We start from the raw sequence: 16,952 nt of genomic DNA on the forward strand, positions 1-16,952 counted from the left end.
CAGTTTGGTTTCAACTGGTTGAAATGTATTAGCATTTCTTCCGGTTAGTGATATTATGGATGTCTTTATCGAGCTGACAGATGAGGTCCCTCTTTTACTTTCCGTTATTTTATCTTTTAGGGCAAAATTGCCTAAGGCCAATTAGTTACGTGGCAAAAAACATTTGGAGCCAAAACGCTTGCGGCAAAGATGCCTATGGTGAAGATGCATACTGCGAAAGTACCTAGAGCTAGAACCAAGAGGTGAAGGTAGTTAGAGGAGGGAAGAGGTCCAGCAGCTGAGCCCTGGGACTTTTCAACCTTAGAGGTTAGAGAGATAAGGAGCAGACAGAGAGGTAGGAAGAAAATCAGGAAAGGGTGATCCTGGAAGCCAAATGAAGACAGTGTTTCAGGGAGAATGCAGTGATCATCTGTGTGTGTGAGAGGAGATGGAATCCAACGTATTGGTAGGTAGGGGCTGGCTCTAGATAGGATAGTGGATGGAGAGTAACAGGAGGGAAGGCAGAGGGTCTGAGCACAGATGAAGATGGGTGGTAGATGGCGGAGTGCCAAAGTTCTCTAATTTTTCCACTGTTTTGGCCATCGGCTGAGAGTAGAGAAAGGACATACTGGAGAATTAGAGAGGGGAAAAAGTATGAACTAGTCATCTGGGAGAGTGGGAGTGTGGCCCAGAAAAGTGGAGCAGGGTGGCTGAACAGCAACACAGTGCTTGTTGAGGCTTGTGGTCGTGAACTTAAAGTGAGACTTGTTGACATGGTTGTGCGTTCTTTTCCGGTCACATTAGGCTATAGGCAAGGATGGGTGGAGGGTTGGGTTGGTCAGAGTTTGGGGTAGAATAAAGGGAGAACTGAGCAAGAGAATAACAAAATGGTGGAGTCCAAGTTGCGTCTGGAGGAAACAGAGGACAAGAGGGGTGAGAGCAGCGGAAAGCAAGTAGAGTTGCTGAATGGATTGCAGATCCCAGTCAGACAGCAGGGTTGTTCAAGTTGGGATCTGATAGAGTTAACCATAGGTGGTGGTGGCCAGAAAATAAGAAGCTTGAAAACAAGATTTGGGAACTGAGACAGTTAGTGTGACAAGGTCTGGGTTAGGGGTCGGCAAACTATGGCCTGTGGGTTAAATTTGGCCTGCTGCCTGTTTTTATACAGCCTTGAGCTAAGAATGCTTTCTCACATTTTAAAATATATTTAAAAAAAAAAAAGACTATTATCCTTTTAGCAAGAACAGTTGCTCCAATAATTGAAGACATTGCTTCCTGGCCTGCAAAGCCTAAAATAATTACTACCTGGCCCTTTATAGAAAAAGTGTGCTGACTCTTGGTCTAGACTCTAGGGTATCACCATGTGTGAGTGGCTGAGCTCAGGTAGAGGACACATAGTGAAGGCCAGGTGGCCAGGATCATTTACCGATACATGGGTATAGAGCCCATGAATCATTACGATGGTGGTTGTTGGAGAGAGTGACAGGGAGCCAGAACTAAGAGCCAAGGAATGAGGGAATGTGACCTGGGTTCTGAAGATGCCTGTAGAGGGCTGCAGTGTGGAAGAATCACATGAGGCCTAGACTGATGGCATGAATGTCAAAACTCAGAATTTAAGGGAGGAGAGAGAAAGAGAGAGAGCACGCTCTGGAAGGAGCTAGTGGGAAGAGCTAGTCGGTCACTGGTTACCTCCAGGCACCAGTGGTTTGATGGAGGAACACAGCCACCTGTTGACAAGGTGGCAGGGGCAGCAGAGTGCTCAGGGCTGGCCCCAGTGATGGAGTTAACAGTGGTGGAGTTAACGGTGGCCTGAACAAAGAGCACAGGCAAAGGGGAAGTTGGGTAGGGCCCCCGCTGGCAGGAAGCCTTTGGGCTGAAGCTTGAAGTACCAGCAGGAGTTAGTCAGGTAACAGTGGTGGTGGGGGGTTGGGGAGGGGAGGGATATATATGTGCAGGAAAGTATGGTATCTTTGAGCACTGACCTCAGAAAGTCATGAGTGAACTTTGGCACAACTGGAGGTTCAGAATCAGTGTCATCAGTGTCATTTGGGTGAAAAACATTCTTGTTTCTTCTTTACTATTTGCATGCTGAGGCTTAGGGATATCGAGTGCTCCATGTAGATGGGGAGATGCTCTATGAATGAAGCGTGACACACATTGGCCTTTAAACTTGTTACCTCCTCATGTGTAAGGTAGGAAAATGTATTATATAAATATTTATGTAAGGATTTATTCATTTCTCTCTCCAGCATTTTTTGAGAGCATCTTGTCTGCCTGATGCCTTGCCAGGCATTGGGGATACAGTGGTGAACAACACAAATATGGTCCTTCCCCTCTCTGAACTTACAGTCTGCAAGTAATTACACCGAAGTATGGTCAGTATTAAGACAGGATGTTACTGGTGCTCAATGACTTGGCACTTAAACTTATCTGGGGGCCAGGGAAGAATCCTGGCAGAAGTGACATGTATAGGTGATTGTTGCCAGAGCAAGGAATGGGCAGTGGTGAACTTCCAAGTGAAGTGATGGCATGCGCTGGGTTGGAGGTAGTAGAGGGCTGTTTCTGGCACTGAAAAGACACTGAGTGTGCTGAGAGATGGGCCTAGAGAGACGATGGGGGCCTGGACTGGAGTGGTGTCTCCGTTTCCACGTGGCTTCTTTTTTTTTTTTTCAGCCTTGTGGGATCTTAGTTCCCTGAACGGGGACTGAACCCAGGCCCTGGGTGGTGAAAGCACGGAGTCCTAACCACTGTACTGCCAAGGAATTCCCTCCACGGAGCTTCCGATGAGTGTTCAAATCTTCCTCTCTCTAGACTGCAAAGTCTGAGAAGGCAGGAACCAAATATGTCCTGTTCAACTGCTGTGTACCTACCTATCAGGTGTTTACCTCCTCAGCCTGGCACATAGTAATGGTTTGTGGATAATATGATGTGGTTTGTTGAATGAATGTATAAATGTGAACCTTGGTTTACCCCCGAAATTTATTATGTTCGTCAGTATAAATACCTTCATTACGGCATTCTTGTAAACAAAACAATGAATGTGAAAGCATTTCAGTAAACTGTAAAACGTGATACTTGTTTTAAAACTGTAAGACATTATGTTGCAAATATGGATAATGTGGTACTTCGGTTGTGCCCTTAACAACTGTTTTTTTTGTTTTTTTTTTTTTGCGGTACGCGGGCCTCTCACTGTTGTGGCCTCTCCCGTTGCGAAGCACAGGTTCCGGACGCGCAGGCTCAGCGGCCATGGCTCACGGGCCCAGCCGCTCCGCGGCACGTGGGATCTTCCCGGACCGGGGCACAAAGCCGTGTCCCCTGCATCGGCAGGCGGACTCTCAACCACTGCGCCACCAGGGAAGCCCAACAACTGTTTTTCTGAGAATCATATTTATTCCACTCAAGTCAGAAAAGCCCTCCAAAACACTGTATTAGAGAAATTATCCAGTCATATATAGTACAAAAGTAGCTTGATTAGGGAAAAAACCTTTATCACCCTGATTACTTCCGTTTGCCACCTCCTGAGTGGCTTTTAGTATACTTAGGTTGCTTGTTTTCTACTGAGCATTAATCAACAGCAAGTATTTATGCTTTTCTCCAGGCCCAGAAAAGATCCTATCTTGACCCTCATTGTGTACTCATCTATCTCTGAGGGCCCAGGCAATCTCTGTGTCCCCAATTTTAAAATTTTACCTAGATATGAAATAAGCTTGCTTATTTAAGTTACTTATTACAACCCTCCTCCCCATACTAGTCTGGGCTGTGACAGGTCACCACTATCTCCAGTGGTGAGGATCGCTGGCCCTAATGATACCTGCTCAAAGCATCTGTGTTAAATGAATAAATTCGGCATTTTAACTCAGTCAAGCCAGGACATTCTCTAGGCGGATGGGACCTGAGAGTTAAATTTGTATGACTCCGCACAAGTCATGTTAAAAGAAGAATCTGTGCCTTCCCGCCAGACAGAAGCTCTGACCCAAATCTCACCTTTCCCACCAAGATTGTCTCTCGAAGAGTGAGGTGCCGGAGAACCGGCTCTCTAACATTTCCCCGCGGAGTCCCCAGGTGCAGCCAGAGAGCTGGGAAGACTTCGGCCAGCGCCACGTCAGCCGGCAGGCGTGCGGCCCCTGCGCCTGCGCGCGAGGAGGGGCGGTGCGCGGGCGAAGGCCCGCCCCTACATCCGGGGCCTAGGCGGCGGCGGTGCCGCCGCGCGGGGGTCACGTGGCTCTTTCCTTTCCGTCTCTGGCCGGCTGGGCGCGCGGGCTACTGCTGGCGAGGCGCGTGGAGCTTCGCGCTGCTACCCCTTCGTCTCCTCTCCTGGCCCGGGCCCCTAAGGAGTTCGCTGACGCCGGGTGAGCTGAGCCTGCCGCCAAGATGCCGGCCTATTTCCAGAGGCCGGAAAATGCCCTCAAACGCGCCAACGGTGAGTAGGGGATCGGGACGCGCCGGACTGGGGCGGCCTGAGGCCTCGGAAGTCGAGGCGCCCGGGCCAGCTTCTCGCTGCTCCGCCGCTCAGCTGCGGCTGCACAGGAGGCCGATGCGGCCTGCCCGCCGCCGACTCAGGCCGTGGTTGGGCATGGTGTCCCTTCTCACTCCAACCGACTGGGCGGTGGGAGGCGCGGAGCAGGGAACCGTTGCTCGGGGGCCCGTCCCTCCCGCAGCCGCCGCCGCCGCCGGGTGAGTCTCGAGGCCGCGGCTCCCGAGACAGGCCTACCCGGGCCCGAGCTTCTCCCTCCCGCCCGCCTCCGCTTGGTCCTCCAGACCACGGGGCTTTCAGCTTCGGCCCCGCGCCCCCGGCCGCCATCTGGGAGTGCCGGGGAGGAGGAAACATGGCTCCCTCCCGGGGACAATGCACGCCAAAACCTCGGCTCCACCTCCTGCCGGGCCGGGAGCCGGGCAGTCCCACCTCCGGCCTTCCCGCAGACAGCTCGGCAACCCCCGAATCCAGCCCCGCGCTTTGCGGGGTCAGGGTCCACTTACCCTCCCCTCTGACCACTATCTCCGCTTCGGGGACTCTGACCCATTTAACCCGTTTCCTATTTTTTCTGGCATTGATTATTGGCAGCTCAGAGGCCTACTCCGAATCACAGGAAGTTGGAACAGAGTTAATACTGGACTTCAAGTTTTTTCTCAAAGATAACGAAAGTGAGGCCTAGGGAGTCTGGTTTGCCCAAGGTCACTCTGGGAGTTAATTGTTGAGCTAGGAGCCTAAAACCAAGGTCTCTTCCAGATCAGTCGATTTTTTCACTACGGCGCTGCTACTTGCGATTTTTCTTTCCATATGTGTACTTATGGGAAAACTTATGGCGCTTCTGGGAAACCTTGTGCTTGTCCCGGTCTATTCAAGAGGCATTTATTACGTTGGCATTATGGGGGTGCAAATGTATTATACGTGCTTCTGGTCTTTAAACACTTTTTGTAAGTGTTAAGGGCGTTCATTGCTCTTATTTTCACCCTTCTTCCATCCATGTTATAGGTGGATATGCCGTGTCTGTTAAGCTTTTATGCTTGTGAAGCTTATTTTGTTAGTTTGTTTGAAAATCCTCTTAGGAAAAGGTCAATTTCAGTCAGTACATACAATTGATACTACTGATAATCTGTCGGGACCAGAGGTCTGTTTGTCACATGCTTGTTATTTTAACTAGAAGTAAGAATTTCGGGGAGAAGTAACAGTCTGTGAAATAGGATAGTGCTATATTCTGTGGAATAGAGTAATTGTTTTAAAAACAATTGAAACTACAACTTTGATCTGATCAACACCCATTTTAATTCTCCATCTAATAGTTAGAACAGGCAAGAAGTTTACAGATGTTGATTTATAGGGAAGAAAATAGATTGAGATGGAAATTTAACCCTGCAAAATGAGCTAGCAAAGTTAGGGAAAAAAATTTTTTTTGCTGTTTTGAAACTTAGAGAATTATGTCGTCGTATACCAAATGACTTGGGTGAAATTACTGCTGTAATTGCTTCTGCAGATCTGTTTTACAGTCCTTTGAATGCTTGACCAACAGACATTTTCCCCCCGTGTTAATTGGCTAAAGCACTGTTATCTCGATGGCCTAAATATTACACATTTGATGTGTTCAGGCCTTGTTTCCTTTGCTCCTCCCTTCTGAAACTTTTTATGAACTTAATATGTCAGTAATTTTTTTAGATTAGAAGGGATATATGATATGTAACAGATCTTAAATCTTTTCTCACAATTTCTAAGTTGAAATAGATTTGATTTATGGAGGGCAATATGGGGAAAATGTCAGAAATTAAAGTAGGCAAGATGAGAAAGGGACACTGAGATGGAGGTGGAAACTTGAATTTTGTTAGTGTAGTTTTTTTAAAAGGCCCCTTTAAGCTGTAGGATGAGCGTAGGATGGTAGAGAGATGCCTTACCTCTCAAGTAGTAATTTCTGTACCTTTGATCTTGTGAACAGAGAGATCCTGTCTTAGTGTCAAAGAGCAGAATGTGGATGGCAAATGACACTGCTTACAAAACTTTAAATAGGATGATCAAAGCACATTTTATTTTAATGGAAATAGTCTCATTTATCTATAACATTGGTAATCTCAATCACATCTGGACCTCATCCATTATGTTATCCTAATAAAACATGAATAAATTTAAGTGTAGAATAGTTTATCAGAGCAATATTTTTGGAAACAATTGGAAAACAATCATCCAGGAAAATGAGAACTTGGCCCAGCAGTTACAGGCAAGAAATACATTCCCCAGAATCATTTGGAAAAAGCCCTTTTCCAGTTTATATTGTTAAGTAGTGCCAAATCAGTTGCTTCTGACCCTGTAACAGTTTTTTAACTTACACTCTACAACCAATGACTTAAAAATGAAGTTGTTAATAAACCCACAAATTGTGTAACATTATAGCTTATCTACTTGGTCCGGTGCACAAATAAACTAGTAAAATTGAAGGGTTGACCGAAAGGTTTTCTTTATAGGTAGACACATAGTTTCATTCATGGTGTCTTAAAGGTAAACTCAGAATACCCACCCTCCTAGTAATAGTTGGTAATTCTGGATTTTAATTTTTATTTCAAAAATATCAATCTGGAAATGAACATTTCTGTAAATGTTGCAGTAGAGGTTTTAGTGTGTGATAGTTTTTTCCAGCCTCAAACACTTTTTTTCCCCCTAATTAGATGATTCAGAGGATCATCTAAACTATATCCTCATATCAGTTAGGATAAAGACAGGAACTCACCATCATGGATCATCATGAGAAACTTCTTTCCATTTCAGTGTTTTCTTTTAAAAACATCCTTGCCTGGTATCCATGTTTTCCTTTTTTTCTTGGTGGTGGTGATGGTCCTATGAAAAATTATTTTTTAATGCATTTTCTTTGGCTTTTATGAAACTTGTTTCAGAGTTTGAAAGTATTGAATTTGGAATCCTAAATTTTGATTGGCTGTTGAGGAAATGAAAAGTACTTTTAGTTGTATCACTGAACAAGACTTTGTTTTTCTTTAAATGACATTAAGATACCACACGAATTTAAAAATAAGATATTGGGGGCTTCCCTGGTGGCGCAGTGGTTGAGAGTCCGCCTGCCGATGCAGGGGACACGGGTGCGTGCCCCGGGAAGGTCCCACGTGCCGCGGAGCGGCGGGGCCGGTGAGCCACGGCCGCTGAGCCTGCGCGTGCTCCGCGACGGGAGAGGCCACGGCAGTGAGAGGCCCGCGCACCACAAAAAAAAAAAAATAATAAGATATTGGGAAAGTGAATTATTTTTTGACAGTTTAATATTTTGTCACCACATCATGCTGGTGACTCTCTTTGTGCCTATTCTGTATTGCATTGATGGTGTTTATATATAGTAGTATGGGATTTAAATCCTCAGCATAAGTTTGGGAATTGGATATAATAGGTTATAATAGGTCATTTTGGTGTGCTGCTGTGATATTCTTAATGTAAAGGATAAATTTAAAAACATTTACTCCCCAATTTTTGGCTGATAGAAACTGTGTATGTCAGTTTTGAAAAGCATTTAAAGTACTGTTGGATTTTAAAATAATAATCTGTGCATGCTCCAGGAAGAAGATGGGTAGGTCCTCCCCTTAAAATAGAAAAGGCTTATTTCAACAAAGTATCTAGTTGTATTACATCTTTGTTTAATTTTGTAGGATTTATTTGGGGGGAGGTAATAAAATTGACTCAACTGAAAATGGCCTTTTTGTCATATTGGCAGGTTTGATATTGAGACTATTGAAGTATTGAAGAGGGGTTTATATTCATTTGCCTGTGAGGAATATGATTTGATATAATATGGGATGATGTAGGATATTGTGTTAAAGATACTAAGTTCAGTATGTTTTGTGATTTATCCTGTGCAAGCTTTTTAATATACTAGAGTTGGAATATTGTTTGTAGTTTTCCGGGAGGAAGGAATGTTTAGAAACAGCATTCCTGAAAGATGTGATAATTGGAAGAAGAAATAACAGAGTTACGCACTAAATCTGTAGATCTAGTAAATCCTCCAAATAAGAGACATTTTTACCTATGTTTGCGTAGCACAGTTAATGTTAGATAATGTTATACATTGTTAGGTTAACACTTAAAAGAATTTTTTGTCAAGGATTTTTTTTTTCCTTAGGAAAGTAAACAATGATTTCAAAAAACAGATGTTTTAAGTTTTTTATAGTGTAAACTAGTGTTTAGTTCTGCCAAATTATTTTTCAAATGTTCAATGGAGAGATTTTTGTGTGTGTGAAATTTGCCAGTTACTGAGTTTTAAGTTGAACATAACCGGAAAAATACCACCCCCTAGTCTATTAAGTGTACAAAAGAAAATAAGATGAGAAAAAATATAAATTTTAACCTTGGTCAGAAATAATGTGATAGAGGAGACTTTGCTTTTGATTGAGTTTCAAAACGAGCAACATATCTAAGATTGGAACTGATTTTGAAATATTGCCATGTACATGCCTTCAGGTTTAGGTGGTGAATTTTAAGAGTATACATTTCTTTGCTCTACGTTCTAAATTTTTTTTTCCCAATTAAAAAATAATTTTAGAAATTTGAGATTTACAGAATTATCGTATAGTACAGAGGGATCCCATATACACCACACACAGATTCTATTAATGAATATCTTACATCTGTGTGGTATATTTTTCACAATTAATGAATCAATGCTGTTACATTGTTATTAAGGAAAGTCCATACTTTGTTCATATTTCCTCAGCTTTTCCTAATGTCCCTTTTGTATTCCAGGATCCCATCTACATTACATTTAGTTGTCTCCTTAGGCTCCTCTTGGTTGTGACAGTTTCTTAGGTTTGTTGATGGCCTTGACGGTTTTGAGCAGTATTGGTCAGGCATTTTCTCTCTCAGCTGGGACTTGTGTCAATATGTTTCTCATGTTTAGACTGGGATAAACAAGTGGAGCGATATTCTGTGCTCATGGATTGGAAGAGTAAATACTGTTGTCAGTTTTTCCAAACTTGTTATATAGATTCAATATGATCCCAGTGAGCTTTCTTTTTTTTTTTTTAACTTATTTATTTTATTTATTTGGCTGGGTCTTAGTTGCGGCATGTGGGATCTTTCCTTGCGGCATGTGGACTTCTCTCTCATTGTGGTGCGTGGGCTCCAGAGCGTGCAGCCTCAGTAGTTGCAGCTCTCGGGTTTAGTTGCCCTGTGGCGTGTGGGATCTTAGTTCCTGAACCAGGGATCGAACCCACGTCCCCTGCATTGGAAGGCGGATTCTTAACCATTGGGCCACGAGGGAAGTCCCCATGAGCTGTTCTGTAGGTATCTACCAGCTAATTCTGAAGTTTATGTGGAAAGGCAAAAGGTGTTGTATAGCCAACACAATACTGAAGAACAAAGTACTCACCCTACTTGATTTGAAGACTTTTCTATATGGCTACAGTAATCTAGACAGTGAGGTATTGGCAAAAGACTAGACAGATCAATGGAGAACGATTACTATAGAGCCCAGAAATAGACCCATACAGTCAATAGATTGTAAAGGAAAAAAGTCAGTCTAATTTGTTTTTTCTGCCTCAAGTCTTAACATAAACTAACAAAAGTTTCATCAGCCAGATCATTGTGACCGAAGTTATACTTGATTTTTCTGCATGTACAAGCGGGAGATTGTTTTCCCTCATGACTTGAATTTCTGGAATTTTAAAATAACTTAGAAAGATATAATTGGTACAGAGGAATTGAGTGAAATCTAGTTTTACCTGTAGGTCATATTTGAGATAGTATTAATTTTTCATTGTTTTACCTTGGATAATTTTGGCATAGCTTTAGAAGTCAAAAATAAATGTGAGCCATCATCAAAAAATCTAGAATCAATAAATGCTGGAGAGGGTGTGGAGAAACGGGAACACTCTTGCACTGTTGGTGGGAATGTGAATTGGTACAGCCACTATGGAGAACAGTATGGAGGTTCCTTAAAAAACTACAAATAGAACTACCATATGACCCAGCAATCCCACTACTGGGCATATACCCTGAGAAAACCATAATTCAAAAAGAGTCATGTACCAAAATGTTCATTGCAGCTCTATTTACAATAGCCCGGAGATGGAAATAACCATCATCGGATGAATGGATAAAGATGTGGCACATATATACAATGGAATATTAGCCATAAAAAGAAACGAAATTGAGTTATATGTAGTGAGGTGGGTGGACCTAGAGTCTGTCATACAGAGTGAAGTAAGTCAGAAAGAGGAAAAACAAATACCGTATGCTAACACATATATATGGAATCTAAGGGAAAAAAAAGTCATGAAGAACCTAGGGGTGAGACAGGAATAAAGACACAGACCTACTAGAGAATGGACTTGAGGATCTGGGGAGGGGGAAGGGTAAGCTGTGACAAAGCGAGAGAGTGGCATGGACATATATACACTACCAAACATAAAATAGATAGCTAGTGGGAAGCAGCCACATAGCACAGGGAGATCAGCTTAGTGCTTTGTGACCACCTAGAGGGGTGGGATAGGGAGGGTGGGAGGGAGGGAGACACAAGAGGGAAGAGATACGGGAACATATGTATATGTATAACTGATTCACTTTGTTAAAGCAGAAACTAACACACCATTGTAAAGCAATTGTACTCCAATAAAGATGTAAAAAATAAATAAAATAAATTTGACCTCAAAAGAGATGGTAATAGGTTCAGAAATTAAAACAGCCAAATTAAAAAGCAAGATTTAGGCATTTATATAGTATACATAACTAATTTTAATTCTCCTGAATTACTTTTCCAGAATTTCTTGAAGTTGGCAAAAAGCAGCCTGCTTTGGACGTTCTTTACGACGTTATGAAAAGTAAGAAACATAGAACATGGCAAAAGATACACGAGCCAATTATGTTGAAATACTTGGAACTTTGTGTGGATCTTCGCAAGAGCCACTTGGCTAAAGAAGGCTTATACCAGTATAAGAACATTTGTCAACAGGTATGAAGAGCTGGGTTTTTATGTTTTACTAAGTGCTTTTAGTAATTTTCAGAGGAGTTTGCCTCTGAAAGTTATTATGTTTTATATCATAAAGTTTGCTTTTAAAATATTTTATGGTTTGTTGGGGAAAGTTTTATTTATTTATTTATTTTGTCTAGGTGAACATCAAATCTCTAGAGGATGTTGTTAGGGCATACTTGAAATTAGCAGAGGAGAAAACTGAAGCTGCTAAAGAAGAATCCCAGCAGATGGTCTTAGACATAGAAGATCTGGATAATATTCAAACTCCTGAGAGGTGTGTGGGTTAAATTGCTAAGTAAATTTTTCTCATTGTTTTTCTTTACATGTGTCTCCATCATACCCATTTGAAGTAGATGTTTGCTAGAAAGAATGCTTATCTTTGAAGTTTTAAATGTATGGTAACCTCAAGAAGTCATGTACTATTCAAAGTTCATAAAGGTGGAAAATTACAACCATCAGATAGGAGGGTGTATACTAATTTAAATGGCTGTAATACAGGTTGGGAATTCAAATACTTTGACACTAAGTGATAGCTTTACAGTGTGTCCAGAGTTGTAGTAAAAATTTAAACTATTTTATAATGATCAATTTTAGTTTTGGTTTTATAATCATATGGCAAAGTAGGAAACCATGTCTAAAATTGTTTTCAATGTTTTTAAATATTTTTATAGTGTTCTCCTAAGTGCTGTAAGTGGTGAAGACACTCAGGATCGTACTGACAGATTACTTTTAACTCCATGGGTTAAATTCCTGTGGGAATCATACAGACAGTGTTTGGACCTTCTTCGAAACAATTCTAGAGTAGAGCGTCTCTACCATGATATTGCCCAACAAGGTAAAAGAAGAACTGATTTGAAAGTTGACTTAAGGATAGGTTTTGCAAAAGATTAACTGTTAAAGTTAACCTCCTTTTCTCTGTAGTACTTATTTTACATAGTTTGTATTGTTGTAGATGATTAGCATTCATTTGAATATCATATAAATGATTATAAGAAATTTGTTTCATTAGTCAAGGTATTTCTCTCTATTCCACTGATGTCTGAAACACCTTTTAAAGTCATTTTGGAATTTTCCAAGAGACTGAAAAGATAAACTTAACTTTTTGATTGCTTTAAATGGCAAACTTGAGTTCTACTCTTGACTCTACAACATATTCTTTGGCAAGCTACTTAACCATGTGCTGGGTTCCTGAAGTCTTTAAGGTCCGGAAGACTTACACGATTCTATGAAAAACTATATATTTTTCCTTTCTTAAACAGTGTTACTGAATATAGAACTAAACCTTCTTGATGACTCAGGATCGTCATAAAAAGTATCTAGTAGTTAATACTGCATGCACTTTTAATCTGAAGAACTGTGTTAAGTCTGTTTTTCTAGTCTTGTCTTTTTGCCTTACTGTCAATGCAGCCTTTTAACTGTAAGTGACTTGAGAGTGGCTCTTGGCTTTTTCTTACTTTGACCTTAGGCACAAGCAGGTGTTGCCATTCTTTTTAATATGGGGCTGATTGGCTGATCTGTTTCGTTATGCTTACATGGCTAGCATATGTGAATTTTCATTTAACACAAGCTAGGGCTTTTTGATAACAGTTGAGATAAATATTAACTTGTAGTTAAACTGCATCCTTTGAAATAGAAATACTCTTTTTTAAGGGAAGGGCAAAAGTTATTTTAGTATAGCTTTTTTTTTTTTTTTTTGCGGTATGCGGGCCTCTCACTGTTGTGGCCTCTCCCGTTGCGGAGCACAGGCTCCAGACGCGCAGGCTCAGCGGCCATGGCTCACGGGCCCAGCCGCTCCGCGACATGTGGGATCTTCCCAGACCGGGGCACGAACCCATGTCCCCTGTGTCGGCTGGCGGACTCTCGACCACTGCGCCACCAGGGAAGCCCAGTATTGCATTTTTGACAGTAGAAAATGACTATGTATTTTAATGGTGGAGCAAGTACTTCATTTACACATCTGTGTACACAGTTGAAGTTAGGTTACCACACACCCCCAATTTGTATCATTTAGTTTTAATTAGTGCAGAAGCTTCTTTTCTAGTAACTTAGATAGGAAAGTTCATTGTATTTCGGACCAGAATTTTTTTGCTCTTTTAGGGTTTGAAGTGTTTGAAAGGTGAGTCCCTCCTAGACCTAAATTTGAATCGCTTCCTTTTGTAAACTCTCCCAGAACCGTATTTTAGTCCTAGACCAGGACTGATGACTATGTCCAAAAGGTGGTCAGGGCACATGAAGTGAGTTATGACTCTGATCACTTCTAAAGACTGATGGTGAGTTTGGTAAATCTTGTTAAAATAACTGACATATAGTATATGAAATAAAACCTATTCAAATACTTAAGTTGATGGTGGAAAGTACCTAATATATTTTACACTTATGCTTATAGCTTTCAAATTCTGCCTCCAATATACCCGTAAAGCTGAATTCCGTAAGCTGTGTGACAATTTGAGAATGCACTTGTCTCAGATTCAACGCCACCATAACCAAAGTACAGCAATCAATCTTAATAATCCAGAGAGCCAGTCCATGCATTTGGAAACCAGGCTCGTTCAGTTGGACAGTGCTATCAGCATGGAATTGTGGCAGGTATGTTGTGAACTGTTAGCTTTTCTTTGTAGTAATAACAGCCCATATTACCTTCTTTTTCCTTAATGAGTATCTGCATCTTGATAATCTGTTGGTTAATTTCAATAGATAGGTGACAAATTTAAGGTTGTCTAATGGAGTAGGAAGAGTTCTGGACAGGAAGTCTCAGATATTTTGGTTCTTGATGCCTGCTGTCAGTTCTGAGCCAAATCATGTAATCTTTTTCAGACCGCAGTGCTCAAAGTGTGGCTTAATGCTTGGAGGATATGTATTTACAAAATTTTTTAAAGAAGTTTCATGGTAGTTTTGTGTCTGTTTACTCTGATTAAAAAAAAGTCTAAGTTCATCTTTCCATCTTATTTTTGTAGTAATTTTATTGTATTTTATAAAAGTATTGGTGGGAGCAGGTTAGAAATGACAAAGATGAACTTGTCCTTTACCGCAGAGAGCTACAGAAGCACTGCACTAGATTATTTCCTAGATATTTCAGTGCTGCCCTGACTTAGTAAGCAATGCACAGTGAATGTCATACATTGGAGATCCCAGTGGTGTTGGGAATCTTGTCCTCAGCATGGCCTTTTTACTCTAAGAATTCTGCAAAGACATTTTCACAAGAATTGTTTTTATATATTTGATTCCTCCACCAAATCTAATTGAAATTGCAGAGGAAGAAACTAAAAATTGGTTGTTTTTCAGCCAAGTGGAAATGTGATTTCCCACTCTCTCCCCATATTTTCCTTTTCTGTAGGGTACATACAGCCTTGGAATACTGTCTGATGAACTAAAGAGGAAAAAAAGTTCAATAGAAGACAAGTAAACACGCTTAGTATAGGAAAAATAGATAAGTAAAAGGGAGAAAATATCCATTAGCTTTATCACTCAGAAATAACCTGTATATTGTGTTTTATATCCTTTCAGATTAAAAAATATATATATTCCCTCAAGCGGTATGATAATATGCATATTTTTTTTAAAAGTTTGGGCAGTCTACTTTAAGCAGTTTAAGGATTTAGTGTTTTTGTAATTGTGATGTTTTTCTGAAACATATCAGATATTGAATGATAGACGAATAAAAAGAACCACACATGAAGGCATTTTATTTGCCGTTTTTATTCTTGTGTTCTGTATTTTAAGTTTCATAAAGAGATTTGAGTTAGATTTGTTTGTTTGTTTAGAATGCAATGACTGTAATTTGTACCATTAATTTTAGGAAGCATTCAAAGCTGTGGAAGATATTCATGGGCTATTCTCCTTGTCTAAAAAACCGCCCAAACCTCAGTTGATGGCAAATTATTATAACAAAGTCTCAACTGTGTTTTGGAAATCTGGAAATGCTCTTTTTCATGCATCTACACTCCATCGTCTTTATCATTTATCTAGAGAAATGAGAAAGAATCTTACACAAGAAGAGATGCAAAGGTAAGAGTCTTATTATCAGATAGTATTGGAATTATGAAAGAAATAACTTCTAAATGGCATGATAGTGTTTGATGAGGGTTTCTCAGCTTCTGCACTGTTGACATTTGGGGCTGGTTCATTCTTTTTTGTGGAGGGGACTGTACATTCAGGATCTTCAGCAGCATCCCTGGTTTACCCACTGGGTGCCAGTAGCAGTCCTTCCAGTTGTAGCTACCAAAAATATCTTGACGTGGTTCTTCTTGGGCAGTATTCCTGGTCTTCAGTAGCTTTTATCTGATAACTCTCCAACTGAGAAAATGGAATATTAGGAAAGTCAGTGTTAAGGTATGAGCTTTCTATCCACGTATGGGTATTTAGAATGTAGGAACTAATTAGACAAAAGAAATGAGTACTTCTATCAAGTAACTTTTTCCCAACTATAAAACATTAACTGTATAGAATATTTGGTGTGTGTATTTTTATGTAGATAGTCTATAACCTAACAATCTAAAGACCATTTTATTTTTTTAACATTACATGTATACTTTTCTTTCAGTCATGTTTGGTTTTTATTGTACATTTCAGTTGGGCTTAGGCAACTCACATACCGTATCTTATTGGTAGACCATGTTATTTTGGCCTCTAGTAGAAATATATACACCAGATGGTTTTTCTTTTAGCTTTTAAAGCAATACATGGAACCAAATATATGAATTTTTCTAGTATGTATTTCTTAAAAATAACTCTTGAGGATAGTGTTCATTATGTCATTCACTGTCCTGTACGTAATCCATGTCTGTTTGGGATAAGAAAAAACCTGATTTTCCTTTGTTTCTATACTCTCCCATTAGAAAATACTGTAAGAGTACTGTCATAATCATTAAGCTGTCTTGCTCTATGTACGTTATTTTCCTTAATCCTCACAACAGCCTTGTGACTCAGAAAATGAAGTATTTTGCCTAAGGTTCCAGTCTTGGGAATTGTGAAGCTGAGATTTCAACTCTAGACTCTTGTGCTCCAGAGCACACAATCCTTAGTGTCCTACGGTGCTCTGAATTCAACCCGACTTTCCTTTTGTGTTTTAAGGAAGCTTTAGCTTTTGACCCCTACCTTCCATAATTATGTTCACTTATGGTCCTTGTAATTTTTTCCTCTTTCTTATTGTCATTTTTCCCTTCGTTTTAAAAGCTGCCTTAAATGTTTTTATAAGGAAGTATGGGGTACATGGAAATGTGTCTGTTCTGCCATTTTACCCACAGTCTCTCTATAGCTAGAAGACATTGACGGTAGTAAGCGGGTGAATGAAGTTCTGCTTCTCCAAGTGTTCATTTTAGCATAGTCCATTTCTCTTTTAATTAATCCCATGCTTTGACGAATACTTATGAGTACAGTTTACCATGGTAGTGTACGTATTCTATCAGTGGCATATTTTACTAGAGGATTAAAGAAAAGTGTCTTTGCTTATCAAGTAACATTTATACATTTAACAGATTGTAACTTTGTTCTCCAGAATGTCTACTAGAGTCCTTTTGGCCACTCTTT

General features: G+C 40.5%; 1 protein-coding gene across 1 annotated transcript in view; it reads left to right on the top strand.

Moving 5' to 3' along the window:
* Positions 1-4,208: 4,208 nt before the first annotated feature.
* Positions 4,209-16,952, top strand: part of EIF3A (eukaryotic translation initiation factor 3 subunit A) — a 32,776-nt gene continuing 20,032 nt past the window's right edge. The window contains exons 1-7 of the mRNA XM_007469581.1: positions 4,209-4,399; positions 11,215-11,405; positions 11,564-11,700; positions 12,098-12,261; positions 13,813-14,012; positions 15,223-15,431; positions 16,921-16,952. The exon at positions 16,921-16,952 is cut by the window's right edge and continues 140 nt beyond it. Coding sequence (XP_007469643.1) covers positions 4,351-4,399; positions 11,215-11,405; positions 11,564-11,700; positions 12,098-12,261; positions 13,813-14,012; positions 15,223-15,431; positions 16,921-16,952 — 982 coding nt within the window. The 5' untranslated portion in view covers positions 4,209-4,350. The remainder of the gene's footprint in view (positions 4,400-11,214; positions 11,406-11,563; positions 11,701-12,097; positions 12,262-13,812; positions 14,013-15,222; positions 15,432-16,920) is intronic.

This window comes from Lipotes vexillifer, unplaced genomic scaffold, assembly GCF_000442215.2.
Source record: "Lipotes vexillifer unplaced genomic scaffold, Lipotes_vexillifer_v1.1 scaffold240, whole genome shotgun sequence".
NCBI lineage: Eukaryota > Metazoa > Chordata > Mammalia > Artiodactyla > Lipotidae > Lipotes > Lipotes vexillifer.